The sequence below is a fragment of the Cavia porcellus genome, unplaced genomic scaffold (assembly GCF_034190915.1).
Source record: "Cavia porcellus strain 051 isolate PalLab524CR breed Dunkin Hartley unplaced genomic scaffold, mCavPor4.1 scaffold_19, whole genome shotgun sequence".
NCBI lineage: Eukaryota > Metazoa > Chordata > Mammalia > Rodentia > Caviidae > Cavia > Cavia porcellus.
This window is the reverse complement of record NW_026947502.1, coordinates 60,677,898-60,696,706: the sequence shown is the minus strand read 5'-3', so window position 1 is coordinate 60,696,706 and position 18,809 is coordinate 60,677,898. Positions and strand designations below refer to the sequence as shown.

Genomic DNA, 18,809 nt, shown 5'->3' with positions numbered 1-18,809 from the left:
CAACCTGTAGTTCCACTGGTGCGCCCCTCATTCCCCCCGGCCGTGGGCCCCGCGGCACCAGGGCCTGAGACGAGGAGTGCGCGGAGGAGAGCAGCAGGCGGCCGGGACGGACGCGGTTCCCCGGCTGACTCGGACCGCTCCCAGGAGGCAAAGTCCTGCGCTGCCGGCCGGTCCAGCGCTCCGCGGGTCGTGCGGCTCGGAACGGCGGCCCGAGGACAGGAGGCCGGGTGAGGCCCGCCGCCGACGGCCCGGAACAGGGCCACCCTCTCACCTGCGGCTCGCAGTGCTTGGCGCCGCAGGGCGCGGGGGGCCCAGGCCGCCGCTCGTGTCCTTCCTCGAACACCGAGTCTTCGAACTCGCCTCCGATCAGCCAGCAGTCCGGCTCCATGGCGCACGCCGGGAACACAGCCGCCTGCTCCTGGAGCGGCTCCGGCTCAGCCAACCCGGAAGCGGCGGCGCGCGCGGCATGCTGGGACGCGTAGTCTTCGAGGTGCGACCCGAGGCGGGACTCGCAGAGCTCACTTTCGGAAGACCGGGCGCGAGGGCTTGGCTCTGCTTGCAGAAGGTCTGCGCCGAGGCCCACGAAGCGTTGGCCGCGGGGTGGCTGCTTCAGGCTCAGAAGCAACCTTTCAAAAACCGCTAACAGGGTCCCCTGCACCGTTAACGCTGCTTTTATTATTACGTGAACTTCAGTCTTGTCGTGCCGAAGCTCCGTGCTGACGGAGCTTCTCAGAAGCCGGTTTCCCTGGCTGAAGAACTGAGAGACCACAGAAACTGCTTGTGGCTCTGTAGAAGGATGCCGCGGCCCGTCACCGGCCCAAGTGGCGCGTTCATAAAGTGAGGCGGAAAGGTGCGCCAGGGCTTCACTCTGCCTGACGAACACTGGTTGGGATTTGATACTGTCAGGATATCCCTTGACTCTAGAAAGTAACGTTGGTGACACAGCACCGGCCACTGGTGCACACTGTATGGTGCCCACCGAGGATAATAGAGCCCCCTCCCCATACCACTGATCAGTTCCTCTTGTCACAAACTCATCCAAGTCCTAAACCAGCCCGGCAGGTTTTAAAATCTAGCTCTCTGTTGATTACTCCCCAAATCAAAAACCAACTCATTCATCCAACAGCTTCAGATAGGAAGTTCCACTCGGATAGTCAGAGGCAATCTGCCTTTCGGTTTTTTTAATCTTTTTTTTTTTTTTTTTTTTTTTTTTTTGTATGGGGGAATCAAACTCAAGACCTTGCACTTGCCAGGTAGGCGCTTCTGAGCTAAATCCCCAGCCCTTCTTATTTCTTTTACGATTTTAGAGACTGAACCCAGGGTCTTCACACTGAGCCATATCCCCAACCCTCTTTTTATTTTTATTTTCAGACAGGGCCTCATTAATGTGCTAAATTGCCCAGGCTGGGCTCAGATTTACGATCTTCCTGCCTCAGCCTCCCAAACTGCAGGGAGTACAAGCATGCACCATCACACTTAGCTCAGAGAGGGTCCATTTTTTAAAAATGTTGTTTTCCCAAAATTTAATTATTAGGGAAAATTTTGAGATTTAGGAAAATAGGAAAGCAATTTATAGTATCATCCAACAGAAACAGGGTCCTAAGAAGGTAGAGATAGGTACTGTTAATTCTAATAAGCCTCATCCTAACAGAAACAGTACAGCCTAGTGTTAAGAGAGAGAGATCTTGGTACTGGTTAAAGTAGTATATATGATGCCTGTCAGATAGCAAGTGGGTAAACATACATTACAAATTCTTTTTTTGTGATTGTTCTCTTTTGGGGGGGGGCGGGGATGGAACACATGACCTTGTGCTTACCAAGTAAGGGCTTGAGCCACTGAGCTAAATCCCCGGCCCACATTACAAATTCTTGCTCCAGAGCCAGGCATGGTGGCACATGCCTGTAATCCCAGCATTTGGGAGGCTGAGGCAGGAGAATTGCTGTTAGCTCAAGGCCAGCGGGGGCTACATAGTGCAAGGATAGTCATGGACTATATGGGGAGACCTTATCTCAAAAAAAAAAAAAAATTCTTCCTCCAAGTGCAGAGGAATAGCAAAGCAAAGGCAGGCAAGGAGGACAGGATATCCTTTACATGTTCTTTCTGAAGGCTGTCTGGTCTTGGAATTCAACACTGTCCTGTTCAGTCAAAGAGCTCTGGGTCCAGCCTCCTGCTAGCACAGGCACCAGCTGAGCTCCATTTTGCTGAGGTGGCAGGAAGTCTGCTGGGGCAGCTTATGATGATGGTTCTGCACTATGGACTCAATTCCTGGGCTGAGAGGTTTCCAGCCCTTTTATCACCAATCTGTTTCTATAGATTTTCAGCTATAAAAAGTCTGCCTTTTGTTTGAAGGCTTCTCCTCTGTCTTGATTTCCCTTGTTCCTACTTACTGTGCATTTGACACACTATGTACTGTCAAGGCCAAAGATGGTGCCTTTTACTCCTGTAAACTCAGCCCCCAGAAGGCTTGGTCCAGAGAACCTCATTCAGTGCCTGTTGGATGGCAGGTGAATGACAGGGAGGAGCACTAGGATATGATGGAAGGAGCACTTATCAGTCTGGGTCACATATTCACATCCTGTCTGTGAGTTGAGGAGGGTAGGAACCAACACTCCCCTGTGAAACCTCCCCGAATCAGGATGGTGAACCCTCAACACCCTGGGACCTTACCTGAATCCTGCCTCCAACCAGCTGCGTTCTGAACCAGCCTCCCACATTCTGTTGTCCAGTCTTTCCCTCCTGCAGTCTTCCCTTTCCTTTGTTAGAAACACAGATACACGCAGCCACACACCCCAGCCTTTTAACCTCTCCTGACTCCTCAGCCTGGCTCATATGGCCCTTGTCTGGGTTCAACTAACACCAAGTCCTTCTCTCCATCTAGAGATATTTTACAATCTCTCTAGCTGATGTCCACATTCACTTTTTCATCCCATGCTCTCTTGTCCATCATCCCTGGTAGACCATGAGCACTTTCCACTGTGGGTCACTGTGTCTACCACCAATCACAGTGTCTGGCACCCAGTCACCCTTGCTCAGTGTTTTACTGAATGACAGTCTACACTGTATGTTCCTATAGGATATTAAATAGTGTTCTGGTTTAAATCTAAAATGTGTCTAAACTGGGTATGGTGGCACACACCTTTAATCCCAGCACTTGGGAGGCTGAGGCAGGATGACTGCAGAGAGTTCAAGGTCAGCCTGGGCTACATAGCCACTTTGAACTACATAGGAAGACCCTGTCTCAAAAAAAACAGTCTCAAAAATGTTACTTGTATTTGTTTCAATGTGGGTCTTTTAGAAGGGGATCAGACTGTGAGGTCTCCAGCTTTATAAGTATATTAACCCGGGGCTGGGGATTTAGCTCAGCGGCATAAGCACCTGCCTTGCAAGCAGGCGGTCGTGAGTTCGATCCCTGGTACTGATAAAAATGAAAAAGACAAAAAAAAAAAAAATAAGTATATTAACCCATTGATCACATGGTAATTTCATTATTATTGGGAAATAATAAAATTTATACTGGGAAGTAATAAAAATTTAGAAATCAGGGCCTAGTTGAAAGGAGTAGGTCACAGGAGTGTGACCTTGGTGACTATATCTTGTCTGTGGCCCCTTCCTCACCGGCTCTGTCCATTCCTTTCTGGCTCTTGCCATCTCTTTTTGCTTCCTGGAAGCCATAAGCAATCCCCTTTGTTCCACCACACCTTTCAGCTATGTTGTTTCTGCCTCCCACCACAGGCCTAAAGCAATGTAGCCAGCTACTCATAAATAAAACTTTTGAAACTATGAGCCAAAATAAATCTTTTCTCCTTTAAGTTGCTTATCTCAGATACCATCTTACAGTGATGACAGGCTAACACAGAAAATTGGTACCAGGAGTGGGGTCTTGATTTCCAAAATACCCTCAAAACCTCTTTCCTGTTGTTCTGTGCAAAGTACTTGGCAGCTTCTAAATGGCACTAATCTGTTCAGTACCCTGTACACATGCTTCCTTCCTGGCCATGCTGCAAGTTTCTCAAATCTGTCAGTTCTACTTTTTGCTCCCAGTTCTCACTGTAAAAGCAGTCAGCCAAAAATATACATGCCACTACCTGATGCTATGCTACCTTGAAATTTCCACCAGAATAATTAGTGCATTGCCTTTAAATAGCTTCACACAGTAGTAAAGCATGGATAACATGTAGACACATTTTTTGTCAGAATGTAATACTCAAGGTCTCCAGCCCAATTCCCAATAAAGTCCTCATTCTCATCTGAAACCTCATGAGCACATGAATCTTTACTATCTGTATTCCTGTCAGCATTCTGATCCACCAGGATCAACCATCAAGCTTCACTTAAAATACCTAGAGATAGGGCCAGGGATTTAGCTCAGTAGCATAAGTGCCTGCCTTGTAAGCGTGTGGTCATGAGTTTGATCCCCGGTACCAATAAAGAAAAAAATACCTGGAGATTTTTCTAAGCTACATTTCCATGTTTTTCCAAATTCCTCTCACAAACAAGTTCCAAAGGTTTTAAGCCACATGATCAGAGCAGGTGTAGTCACAGCAACAACCCATTTATGACACCTATTTTTTGTATTACTCAACTTTTTGTTGCTGTGGTTAAATACTTGAGATAAACCACTCAAAGGAGAAAAGATTTTTAATTTTGATTTACAGCTTCAGAAGTTTTAAGTTCATAGTCAACTGGCTGTATTGCTTTAGGCTTGCCGTGAGGCAGAAACATGCTGGAAGCGTATTGTGAGACAAAACTGCTTCTGTCATGGCAGCCGGGAAGCAGGGGGGTGAAAAGGATTCAAAGAAGGGGCCAGAGACAAAACATAGTTCCCCATAACCAACCTCCTTCGGTGATGCCCCCGTTCCTCATATCCTGATAATACTGTAAGACTATAAATCTATCAATGGATTAAGCCACTGATGAAGTTAGAGTCCTCATGAGCCAGAGACTTCCAAAAGCCAGTCCTCTGAACACACTGTCTTAGGAGAATGCCCAAACTGTGTAACACAGTATTAATTTATCCATTCCATGTATAATGCAATGTGTTTGAGGGCCTCCTCTGTGCCATGAGCCAAAGATATGCCACTCATGGTCCTTGCTGTCACAAAGCCCTTACTAAGATGGGGAAGCAGTGGCAAATTCTTTAATTACAGATTTATTGATGTGCTATGATAGAGAATTACGGAGCTTCACAGTCAAAAACACCTGTGTGAAACCACATTTCTTCCTTTCATATCCACACAGCTTTTCTCTGAGTAGTCATTCTCCATAGATATTTCCATAGATATTTGTAAATATTCTTTTCTCCTCTTTTCCACCTTTTTCTGTTCCTTACAAGCAAAATGTATTCCTATATCGCAGACATGAGAATCATCCCACTAATTTTCTTTTTTTTTTTTTTTTTTTTTTGTCTTTTTCGTTTTTATCGGTACTAGGGATCGAACTCAGGACTGACTACTCGCAAGCAGGCGCTTATGCCGCTGAGCTAAATCCCCAGCCCCAATTTTCATTTTTTTAAATCAACATATATTAATATTTTGATTTCACTCAAATTTCCTATTTCTGTAAATTGAGTCAAGTAAAATTTGTTGCGTATCTATTAAAGGCAAGCACTGTTTTCAGAGTGAAAAATATAGTGATAAATAAGATCAGATCCTTGCTCTCATGGAACTTAAATTTTAGTGGGGAGACGATAAACAATCCATGTTCTCAGCTATGGAGTCCTAGTCCCTGGTTCCAGGGCAAACACAGAAGACCTTATTTACAAAGAACTAAGTGTACATGTTCCAATCTGTCTGAAGGACCGATGGAAGATGCTTCCTTGTTTTGTATAACTTGGTACTTGGATTAAAAAGCAGTGGACATTGCTTGAAAAGACTGCAACGTGAACCAATGACCTGAAAATTCCCATGGCAATTTTATAGTTGAGGCATATACTACACTGCAAAGGGAAAAAGACTGGAAGATTCCTTGGGAAGACAAGACATTCAAAAGTTCCTGTGTATTTGGAAGAGCTTGTAAAGGCATACACATACCCAGGGCAAGATCCATACTAGTGAAAAACTGAGGCAGACCCTAAGTGTTCACCTTGGGCTGATTCTCAGGCTCACCACAAGCCCAGAGGGTTGAGAGTGATCCAGGACTAAGCAATGGTCAGACAGGAAGAGGTATCTAGCTTTTTATTTTTCTGTTCCTTTTTTTTTTTTTTTGTCTTTTTCCTTATCGGTACCGGGGATCGAACTCACGACTGTCTGCTTGAAGTCAGGCGCTTATGCCACTGAGCTAAATCTCCAGCCCCTTCTGTTCCTTTTTAAAATATAATATTATGAGTTCTAGCCAAAGCAATTAGGCAATAAATAAAAAGCATTCAAATTGGAAAGGAGGGGCTGGAAATGTACCTTAGTGGTAGAGTGCTTGCCTACCATGCATAAAGCCCTGAATTCAATCCCCAATACCACCACAAAAAAAAAAAAGAACAAGAAAAAAGAAACAAATTGGAAAGGACATATACCCACAGAAACATGATCCTATGTTTAGAGAACCCCAAAGAACACACAAGAGAGCTAACTAGAGCTAATAAATTCAGCACAAGATCAACAAATGAAAATCAATCTTTCTCTACCCCAGAAATAAACAACCCAAAAAAGAAAAAAGAAAGAAATACAGACAGACAGATAGAAAGACAGAAATCCTATTAACAGCATCTAAAATAATAAAATACTAACTGGACTTGGTGGTGTTATGCACTGTAACCCCAGCACTCCGGAAGGATAAATCATGAGGACTGCAAATTCAAGCCCAGCTTGGGAAACTTGGGGAGATCTTGTCTCAACATTTAAAACAAAATTTTAAAAGGCGTTGAAATGTAGCTCAGGGCTGAAGCCCTGTATTCAATCCCTAGTACAATCCGTGCAATAAAGTAAATTAAATACTTAAATTAAATAAATTTAACCAAGAAGGTGAAAGACGTGTACACTGAAAACTACAGAACATTGCTAGAAACAAGTAAGGAGCTGGGAGCTACAAAGCAGGCGGGGCATCACTGACCTGTCACCTTACTTCAAAGGCTATATGCATCAGCACATCCAAGAGACCCATTTGCACTGCTTTGGGTCAGTTGAGGGTGGAGAATATTACCCTAGCCAGCTCCGTACATATCAGTGCATGGAAGTAGGGCCAGGGTTAGCCAACATGGAGACAAGCGGTTGTTCAGGGAGAGCCGTCCCATGGTCTTCCATGACTAGAGAAATGCAAGTAAGAACCACAGTGAGATACCATTTCCTACCTACTGAAATGGCTAGAACTATTTTTTTTTTTTTGTCTTTTTCTTTTTTATCGGTACCGGGGATCGAACTCACGACTGCATGCTTGCACAGCAGGCACTTATGCCACTGAGCTTAATCCCCAGCCTCTGCTAGAACTATTTTTGTTCCCTACACTCTATCCTTACATTAACTACATTATATAATAATTTTATTAACAGGCATGAACAAGAAGGGAGAGAAACTGAAACCCCTGTACACTACTAATAAAATTACAACATACAGATTCTGCTGAAAATAGTTTGGTATTGTAGGAAAAGAGTCTGGCAGTCCCTGAAACAGTTAAACATAGAGCTATTGTGATTCATGCCTGTAATCCTACCCACGCAGGAGACTAAGGCAGAAGGATTCCAAGTTTAAGACCAGCTTGGGCAATTCAGCAAGATACTGTCTCAAAATAAAATAAATTAAATTGAGCTCAGTGATAATACTGTGTATTAAGTACAAGGCCCTGGATTTAACCTCCAGTGCTGCAGAACCAACCAATAAAACATCTGCTTCAAGAGTTTCACTTCTAGAAATACATCCAAAAGAACCAAAGCCAGGTAGAGTGGTGCATGCCTGTTATGCCAGCACTCTGGAACACTAAGGCAGGAGGATCAGAAATTCAAACCTAGCCTGGGCAACTTAGCAAGACTCTGCCTCAAAGTAAGAAATAAAAAGGGCAGAGGAATGTTGCTCAATGTTAAGGTCATGGGTTCAAACTCCAATACTGCAAAACAAAAAATACTGGTATGTCAGTGCTCGATGCAGCATTATTTACAACAGGCAAAGGTGGACACAACCCAAGTGTCATCAACAAGTAAGTGATAACCAAAACACAGTGAATATATACACAACAAAATATAATTCAGCTATTTAAAAAATTCTAATACATGCTGCAACATGAATGGCCTTGCCAACATGCTAAGTGAAACAAGCCAGATAGAAAAGGACAAACATTGCATGAGTCTGTTTATTTGAAATATCAAGAATAGGCAACTTCATAGACACAGAAGTAGATTAGAGGTTACCCAGGGTTGGAGAGAACGGGGAGTTATTGCTTAATGGCTGCAAGTTTCTGTTTTGGTGATAAAAAATTTTTGGAAACAGTGATGATTGTTGAGCAACACTGTGAATACAATTTCATGTCACTCAGTTGTATAGCTAAAGTGGGTATAATGGCAAAGTTTATGTTATATTATGCCACAATTTTAAAAACTTACTGAGTTAATAAAATGGAAAAACGTCACTGAAAACTACTAATCACTGCTTTTATTTTGTATTTAAGGAAACAATAAACCAGGAGAGAAAGGTTCTCTTGCTCTGTCAAATAAATATATTTAAAAGCTGGCAAACATCGGAGTAGAGTTTTATCCACTCTATATAAAAGAGATGGGAAAATTTTATTAATACTGTAGTTATTTACAGCTATACAGAGTTAACATATCACAAGGGAAACATAATATAAATATATTCAAACATAATATAAATATATTCCAATACTTGACATTTCAAATTTTGAAAACATTAAAATTACTGTCAAACAAAACTCAGACCACGTTAGCAATGGTTTAAAAAAGGGAACAATTTAATCATTATAATACAGAGTGCTTTAAGAAGTTCTTAAACATGTAAAAGAAGAGTTTAGTGCATTCAATTGTTACAGTCTTTACATTGCTTCTTTTTTAAAAAAGTTAACAGTAGTATGAAAAAAGCCACCCACAAAGCCAACTGTCTGAGTGAAGAAATCAGCTAAATTGCAGCATTTGAGAATTACTAATAAAGCTATAGGTAAAAAATAAAAAGTTTATAAAAATGAAAGCAGCATGCATATTCAAGGCTTTTTCATAATATTTTCATTAGCTGACAAACATTTAACCAAGAGCTTAATATTTATTATTCATTAAATTAGATAAAATAAACTGGCCAAGCCCACTACATGTGATCATTCAGAAAAACATTTTAAAATCCAAAGCTCATTAAACTGAATACTTCTTCCATAAAGAAAGCACATTTTGCAAAATGGTCCTATGGTCACAAAGGAGAGGGTCCTTCTCAACATGAACAGCACCCGTCTTTACAAAGTATTAAGTTAATATAAACTTGCAGTCTCCTGATGTAGAAAGAGTTAACAGCTAAACACGCCCATGATTCATAAGTGAAAAGCTAACTGTTAACTCACTGGAATCAGTTCAGAATTTTTCTCTGTTCACTGAAATTGTTACACACGGTAGAATTTCACAAAAGATAGTTCTTAAAAAATTCTGATCTGACATTTCTACAAACATTTCTGATCTCCACATGATTGTAAGAAAACAGTAATGTATTTTATCACATGATTCTTGTTCACATTTTTTGGTACAGTATTTATTTTAGAGTTTTATTCTATTCCACTTCTTTTAGCAGTTTCTTTTCCTTCTTCGGTATTATTTTCAGTTTAATAACAAGCAAAACAGCTTCTAATGAAAAAAAGTAACATAAGTATTACAAACAGAAATAGTGGTATCCGTGAGTGCTCAATGAAAGATCTAATCATTAAGGGCCGGTGATACCACAAAATCTTATTGTTCCAACATGGGTAAATAGGTTCTTTTTATGCTTGAAATTGTTTAGGCTTACGTACAATTTTTAATCTTGTTACAAGGCCTGATAAATAAGATACAGAAATAAACCAAGGATCAGGGCTTTTTTCCCCCATTTCTAACAATTTTGACTCTTTAAAATGTTTGGTCACTCAAAGCTGTAAGCTTAATCACGTATCAGAGAATACAGGCAATACAGCTCATCTTACTAGACACATCCTGGTAAGCTGGACTAAATATGAGAACAAACTCTAGTGGTCATTAAACCCCTTCAAAAAGTCCAAAATTCAGAATGTCTCCATGTTAGCAGAATAAAAATGTACTGTATTAAAATTTGAATTTTTACAAGTTGTTTTTAATTACTGTTCTATTTACATTGCAGAACTTCCACCAGCTGCAGTAGTTTAACTTTGGCACAACATTAAGCTCCATTTCTTTTGGACATTGGATCCTGTTTTTTGAGAGTTTGTATTCCCCAAAACATTTTCAGTGTCACCGAAGATTGGGCCCATTCACAGTAAATCAGATATCTTGAATTGATTCTCCTTCAAAATTTTAAGCAGCTATAAAAGAAGAACAAAAACAAAAAACCTGAAACTTTAAAGAAAATATTTTAATTTTTACAACCCTAAAAACAGTAAATACAGTTAGCTATGAAAATCATCCTCTGTCTTCTCTCAATACTGAGTTCACTTCCCACATACATTTCATATGATGCTCTAGACTTTGAGCAATTTCTATGACATATGTTCATTATGTGCCACATTTCTTTGTGACATTTATCACCTCCCTCTATTGATAAAAATTGTTAGTATTAAGTATATTTTTAACTGTCAGAATTTGTAATGAATAAATTACAAAATCTAAAAACTTGCCATTTTTTCTAATCTACATCCAAAGCTGGCATGTGCAAAAGACATAAACGTACTTCACTTGCTGCAATATCTTTGAGAAGGTTTTGATCATTTTTTTAAATCAGTTGAGCCATATTTAAATGGATAAATAACTTTTTACTGGAAACTTATGCTGCTAATAAGCAGCATTAATAAAAACAGGTACATTTTTAGTTCATCTGTTTTCCTGCCTTAAAAAAAAATTAATGAAGGCTGGTCCGATGGTAGTGGGTTATCAGAATTTATTAACATTAGTGTCACTAAAGTTGGTATACCACCCCCCTCACTGCTAAATCTGACTGGCTTTAAAAAAAAAAAAAATGAAAAGGAGCCCTGAAAAATTTTGCTAGGCAATAAGGACAGTGCCTCTGATAAGCAAAAAATCATTTTATTAAAACAGAGATAAGACATGAATTTATGTGTTTTATAATTTCAGACCTTTATGTTTTAAAAACAAAGTGTGCTTCTATCCACATTACAAAAATGCATGTTACATATATAAATATTTTTTGAAAACTGTAGCTTTATGTGAAGTCTCTTAGTATAATTAGTATGTAAATATTGATATAAAACGTAAGAATTATCCACACAAATTTAAAGTAAGGTCAAAATAAACCACACAGGAAGTTCATATTATTTTTAGAAGATTATAACTCTTCAGAAAAGCAGTGCGGAGCCTCAGCAACAATTCACTGCAGCAACAAATTTGTTGATTTAATCTTGGCTGAGTGCATATTCTTGTGTTTAGCAATTTTAAAAAATGCCTGTTAAAAATATTTTATGCATCTGGGTCAGCACAAAGTCTGTCCTGAAGCTTTCTGACATGAGGAAGTGGAGGACCGTCTTTCAGGATAAAGCTGGATGAAACTTTAGCTTCTTATGACTTACAGTGATTACATTATGCTCTATTAACTTGGAATGAGATTTATGTTGCTTATTAAAACAGGTACCTTTTAGTTCATTTGTTTTCCTGCCTTAAAAAAACACCGTTAATGAAAAGAAGCCCTGAAAACTTTTGCTAGGCAATAAGGTCAGTACCTGGTGTACATATTAAGGTCTTTGTAAATAATTGTTAAAATAAATAAACTAGGAAGAAGACATGAGGGAAATAAGAAATACTGTGTAGAATAAGACTGTATAAAAATAAAGGATGAAAAGAGAGACACTATGGTAACTACTATTAAATCGGGTTATTTGGTGGTGAAGCACAAGGTTGCTGAAACAGTCATGCTTTGACCTCTATTGTTATATTGTTATGTCCTGTTTTAACTCAATCTCTCCCTTATTCTTTAAAAAAATTATTTAGTTATTTCTTATGTTTGTTTTAATTAAGGGGAAAAATTAAAAAAATTATGATATATAATAGTAACTCTTTTTGATTTCCTATTAACTTGTTTTGAAGGCCTGTAATACTCCCATGATCTTGTTTTGACTGATCAGACTCTGTTCCATTCTGTGCGATAGTATCAAGATTGAGGGTATAGGCAACTACTTTGAAGGCAGTAAGATTCACTAAGATGCCCATTCTGGTTTGACTATTGTCTCCTTTGTAAGTCCTGTAATGTTTACAATGCCTAAGTTTTATTGGTCTTGTTCTCTACTGTTTTGTCCAACTTTATAATATCTAATGAGATAGACAATTCTTTTTAAGGAAACAAGAGACAACGTTGATAACCATTGTTGATAACCTTGTACTCTGTTCTACATCATGTGCTATGTCTATCCTTGGTTTTGACTGACAGCTTTGTTTTGCCATATTTGACTTTATTCTCTCCCCCCCAAAAAAGTAATAAGAACTAAGGAGTAATAAAATCCAAAATGTGTAAATTTTGTTGTAAAAAAGAGAGGGGGGAAAAAAAAAGAGCTCTAACGGATATAACAGCAAGTGTGTTTAGGGGTGTTAAATAGCTGACTATATTAATGTTTTTGGATCATTAAACACAGCTGTTTGCAGTCTCTCTGTTTGAATGTCCACTTTGTATTCTTTGATACTGTGATTTGAGCAACTATTTCCAAGATGATAATATGTAATCTATTAACAGGTGATTTCTTACTGTTATGTTTTTTTTTTCTTTGTAGTTCTGTATTATGTGTACCCTTACACCGCTTTGTTTTGTTTTGTGTTTTTCTCTTTTTCCTCTTAAATAAAATTAAAAAAAAAAATAAAGGATGAGTGAGGAATGTAGAAAGCCAAGGAAATAATTAAATAATCTCATATGCAAAACAAGAAAGATAGCCTGTCTCCTTTCGTCCTTTACTGTCCTGAGAACACTACAGTCATTTCCGATAGCAAGGTACTATTTGAACTACAGACAGACAAACGTAGACATTTTATGACAACTATGTTGTTTTCAAAACAGTACATTAAAAAAAAAAACAGTATATTTTTATCCTAGAATACTCCAAAAGGGAGAACAGAAAGAGAATAAAACAATGTTACTAAATTCCATACTAAGAACTGAAGTTCTAATTCCCAATTAGGCACTTGATTTGTGATGATAAAACTGCAATTATAATAAAAGAATTAAGATTTAAGGAATACACAAAAATCTTTCCAGTTTAAGCTATATTAGTTTGTACTTTTACAACTGTAGATTCTTATTTTTTAACCAAACATGATAAACACTTTTTTAGCAGAACATAGTACTTGTGCTGTATCAGGTTTGTTTTGTATGGAAGAATGAAATGATATTTTAAGCAACTGAGTTAATATCAAATCTTTTGCTCTCTAAAACAGAATAATATGCATTACAAATTTTCAAAAACAAATATCACCTAAGTATTTATTTATGCTTTAATTCATTTATGTCAAAGATTGCAGTTTTTTGAATTTTGGTTTGAAATCCTCAGATGTTACTTAGAAAAAGTCAAAGAACAAGAATTTGAAGAGAAAAATTTTTATTATGCTCCACTGTTAGGTGCCATTCCAAAAATGACACATTAGGTCTAAAAGGATTAAGGAAAAACACATTATAAAGATAAGTTTTGGGGTCAATGTGAAGATGAAAAAGAAAACTATTTTCACCTAGTTGCTTAAAAGTGAGAAACCCTGCTGTCTTTCTTTGGTATATTTTTTTCCTTCTTTTTCCCCCTTAAATAGGTGAAAAAATAAAGGCTAACTAAAGGGAGGATTGTGAGAAACCCATTTTAGTCGTCTTCAGTTTGTGTCTGGCTCCATCTCCTTTCTTACAAAGTAAGTAATTTTCCCTTGAAACTAATTATGTATGAAAACTAATTAAAGCAACATTAAACTCTAAAAATAATTATATGACACATGATAATCATGCATGTAGGGCACCTAGTTCTCTTATTAGAAAAAAGAAGAAAAATTGTCTTAGAAAAAATTATCAAAAGTGACAATGACTGCTACAACAACGAGAATGTTAAAACTGTACGTGGCTGATGAATGTATATTCAGGTTAAAAACTTACATTTCAGTCATCCGATTTGGAAAGTTTCCGCTTCACATGTCGCGGGGGTTCCCAAGTATCACTATCATCAGTTTCTTCTTCATCCTCTTCCTGATCATCAATAACTTCATCTTCCTCCTCGTTTTCCTCAAATAATTCTATTCCTAGCTCGGATCTTCTCTGTCTTTCTGCAAACCACTCTCTGACCTGCTCGTAGCCCATATGTGATCTGTTGACGAGTTCATCAAGATCTTGCTCGTTGAGAAATTTGTGCTTCAGGTAATAATCCTTGAGGATTGCAGTTCCAGTTTTAAATTTTATCAGCGATGGCATCCTGTCCCAGTTGCTCATTCTCTTGCCTCCTCGTGGCCGCCCACGGGGTCTTCCTCGGCCTCGCCCTTTGGGCCTCCCTCTCCCTCTTTTCCGGAGGGAAGACAGGCCGTTCATGCTGCTCGAGTTGGAGCTTTGATAGTAGTAGTACCACTTCAAGTTTCCATTCTTCCAAGCGTAACGCGTGTCCCCAAACCAACTGACTATGTCTGTCCTAGCAAGGCCACTTTCCTCAGCCAGTTTATCGTACTCCTCCGCGGACGGCCACTGGCTGCGCACGAATGCGCTCTTCAGCATGTGCAGCTGCTCCGGGGTTTTTTTGCATATCTTGCCTGTACTCCCTGACTTAGGCGGGGCAGATTCATCTCCAGGAGAAGTTTCTCCAGCTTCCTCTTTGGAATTACCTGCGTTACTTTCATCTACTTCTATTTTCTCTTCCTTTAAAGCTTTTGATTTCTTTTTCTCTGTAAACCAAGCATCAATTTCTCTTCTGGTAAGTTTGGTTTGCGCTCGTAACCTATTTAGTTCCTCATCTGTAAGAACCGAGCTGTTGAGAAAACTGGCCTGGAGAACGCGAAGTTGCTCTGCAGTTTTCTCTTTAAACTTCTGGGGAGTGAAGTCAGGAAAAGGGCTCCAGGACTGCTTGGGCTGCGAAGTGATCGCCGTCGGTGAGTCTGTGGTCTCATCGCTGGAGTCTATGATAATGGTGGTGGAGGGATCACTGTTGAGATGTAAGCACTGGTTGCTTTTTGAATTTCTCTGGTTGTACCTTGTGTCACTAAACCATTTTTTAATCTCTCCTTTCGTCAGGCCTGTGATTTTCATAAGTCTGATGATTTCTGAATCATGGGGAAACTGATTTTTCAGGTAGCTAACTTTCAGTTCTGCCAGTTGTTCTTTAGTCTTTTTTGCCCGAATGCCAAACGAATCAGGGTTTACCACCTGCGCTTCGGGCTTGACATTTTGGGGAGGTGGAGCTGCTGCTGGGGCTGGCTTTGTTTCTGCAACAGGCTGTGCAGCAGCAGGTGCTTGGCTTTTCTGTACATTTGTCTGATTGGGAACCCCTGCCACTGTCAAGGCTATTGGTGCGGTCACAGGCAAGGGATTTGCTCCAGCCACTTGGGTAAGAACCAGACCTGGCTGGCCAACTATTTGGCATGTCTGTAAAATGGATGGCAACCCGTTACTCCCCGCAGAAATGTGTGTAGGGATGACAGTTATGGTCTGAGGAACAGTATGTACAGTCCCATTGAACTGCTTTCTTCTTGCCTCCTCTACTTCTTCTGGAGTCCAGCTAACACCATGTTTCAGACGTTGGGCAGAAAACCAAATCTTGATCTGTTCCTCTGTATATTTTGCTTGAGCAGAAAGAACTGTGATTTCCGACATTGTTGGATAAGGAAATTTGTTGTAGGTGTTAAGTAAAAGGGGGTTGTTATCTAATGCAGCATTGTAGGCAGGAATGCTATTGACAGGGATTAAGACTTTGGGAATTAAGTTAGAGTTCTGCTGAGCTGACACTGCAGTGATGACCTGTGCTAGTCCAGGAAGGACTGCTGTAGGGGTCACCACTGTACTGGCAGTATTTGAATGTATTCGGTTTACAACGGAAGTACTCGTATTAGATTCTGGAGCTGAAGAACTTGCACTTTCTATGTTTTCTTCACGGTCTGGTTTGATTTCACTGTCTTTCTTTTCAGGAACATCCTCAGCTGAGTTATGATGGACTGTAATCCGTTTGTTTTCTCCTTTACTTTTCATCATTTTCATGATGGGAGTTTTACTGATAGAGATTCCTGAAGAAGAAACTTCTGTGGATTCTGTTTGTTCTGTATTCTCTTCTTTAACAAAACTGCCATCAAAAGTCAGATCATTTATGGTTTGTTCAAAGATTGTCTGATTATTACGTTTTACCATAGTCAACTTGAAATTCTCTTCACCTGGGTGATATTTCAGATTATGCTCAGAAAGTGCATCATACCTTTTGGTAAGAAAATTGCATTCAACACAAACATAGGATGAATTTAGCACTACATTGGGATGTTCTGAATCCACATGGAAAGTAAACATATTTAGATCTGGAGTTTGAAAAGTACAATATTTACATTCATAACCACCTTCAACTTTTTTATTTTGTTGATTGTCAGAATCCACAGATTCATGAACTTCCTCGTCACTTGAGATGCTCGCTGCTCTGGTGTTCTCTACAGGTGTAAGGACAGGAGGACCTTCATCCAAATCTGATACCAACTCAAGGTCTGGATCCTGTTCACTGGCAAGGACCATGCAAGGTGTTGTTGATTTTCGCCTGCTTGCCATTCTGATGTTACGAGTAAATCTCAGTCGTGACTAAAAAGCATCAAGGCTTAAAACTGTTCAAGATTCTTCATTTGGAAACAATGGCTTTTGATTCTTCAAGTCCACTTTTGTGCTCAACAAGTCTCATTAGCAGCTTTTTCATGGTGCAATCAAGTAAAGAGATTATTGTTGGCAGATAAAATACTGCTGAACTGCTGAAATTTTTGAAGCACACCTCCAATAACCTACATTAAAATAAATTTAAAATGAGTGACTATGATATTTTAAGCAAATTACAGTTATATTCCACTTATATTAAATTGGTGAGTATCTCAGTTATAAAGATCTAGACGAACACAAGAATCAAAAGAAAGTCTTCTACAGACCAAAATATGTCTCTAGATGACTCACTGAAGGCCACAGACTACCTTCACCTATCAGACCTGAGCTTGGTTATTTGCATTTTTAACCAGAAGGAAGACAGGCCCTGTTTTAGCAAGCACACTATTATCAATGTAAAATAATAATAACCTGTTAACATAGAAGGAACTTTAAAACCAAAGAAAGCAGTCACAGATAATAAAAACAAAAAGCCATTATTACATGTGTAAACAATTCAGTGCATCAGTCATATTCCCCTTTTCTTACAGGTCTGTTTCATTAGCAAAATAAAAAAGATGGAAGAGGATAACCTAAGTTTCGGAACTATTGTTCTATATCATTCTGTATAATGCTACCAGAATTTATAAGATACATCTAATCATATCAGCCTATTAATATGGGTCCCCAGTGTTGAAAAACTTAGGTTCAGGCTTCTTAAGGCACATATAATTTCCTTCACTTATTTTCCTGTTCTATCTCTTGCTATCTTTCTCCTATTTTCTCAAGTGTTCCACAAACAGGAAATGATTGCCACTCCAAGGATATCAAGTGCACTTTCAGACTTTGCTAAGGCCATCCCTGATACTAGGATACATTTGTACCCTAATGTGGTAATCTGTTTCTGTGTCCTATAGATTACCAGCCTGTTTAACTCGCGCTCAGATCCTCCACTGTGCTTTAGTGTAGTACTTACCCCTTCTGTAGCAGAGCAATGTGACATTTCATTTGTTTCCACTTCTTTATCTGTAGTCTCCTTATTACAAATACTGTAATACCATTCTTTTTGTTTGTTTGTTTGGGTTTTTTTTTTGTTTTTTGTTTTTGTTTTTGTTTTTTTTTTTTTGTCTTTTTCATTTTTATCGGTACCGGGGATCGAACTCACAACCGCCTGCTTGCAAGGCAGGTGCTTATGCCGCTGAGCTAAACCCCCAGCCCCTTTTTTTTTGTTTTTTTGTACTAGGGATTGAACTCATGACCGCATGCTTGCAAGGCAGGTGCTTATTATGCCACTGAGCTAAATCCCGGCCCTGTTAGGTGTTTTGAAACAGAGTCTCACAAGGTAGCCCAGGCTGGCCTCAAATTCATGGCATGTAATCCTCCTCCCCAGCTAGGATTACAGGCATGCAATCACCATGGTTTTTGGTAGTAGCTTTACTGAATGGATTGCATAAAGGACCTTTATGTCTTCAGTCCAACACTGTCCCAGCTGAAATATTTTGACTCACATCTCATCCATGTCTGCATCTCCAGTGCATACAAGGAATCTATACTCAAGAACATAATCACTAAATACTTATTGCAGTGAACTAACATGACTGAACATAACATGAAAATGGTCCCACAAAACTCCAGTGAGCCTGAAGATACTTCTACAGATTTGAACAGCTGCAATTCACAGTAATGCCCTTAAATCAAGGAAATGTGAATTAAACTCATACAAATATATCTAATAAGTTTGGCAATCAAAATATTTAAAATAACTTAGATTCTAAGTCTGCTTAGGCTTATGTTTTGAAGTGGAAACCAAATGAAAAAGAATAAAACAAGTTAGTGGTCTCACTTATTTGCCAGCATGATTTATTTTTGTTTACTAGCATTATCCTTGCCATGACCAA

General features: G+C 39.3%; 2 protein-coding genes across 10 annotated transcripts in view; both read right to left on the bottom strand.

Annotated features, from left to right (window-relative positions):
- CUNH8orf76 (chromosome unknown C8orf76 homolog) overlaps positions 1–432 on the bottom strand; it is a 30,569-nt gene extending 30,137 nt beyond the window's left edge. For both annotated transcript variants that reach the window (XM_063231147.1, XM_003467389.5), the window contains exon 1: positions 272–432. In XM_063231147.1, coding sequence (XP_063087217.1) covers positions 272–388 — 117 coding nt within the window. In that variant the 5' untranslated portion in view covers positions 389–432. The remainder of the gene's footprint in view (positions 1–271) is intronic.
- The window catches only part of Zhx1 (zinc fingers and homeoboxes 1), a 41,492-nt gene that overhangs the window by 6,737 nt on the left and 15,946 nt on the right, over positions 1–18,809 (bottom strand). For all 8 annotated transcript variants that reach the window (XM_063231142.1, XM_063231146.1, XM_063231140.1 and 5 more), the window contains 2 exons: positions 14,206–17,057; positions 272–10,444 (listed from right to left, as the gene is read on the bottom strand). In XM_063231142.1, the coding sequence (XP_063087212.1) occupies positions 14,209–16,833 (2,625 nt within the window). In that variant the 5' untranslated portion in view covers positions 16,834–17,057 and the 3' untranslated portion in view covers positions 272–10,444; positions 14,206–14,208. The remainder of the gene's footprint in view (positions 1–271; positions 10,445–14,205; positions 17,058–18,809) is intronic.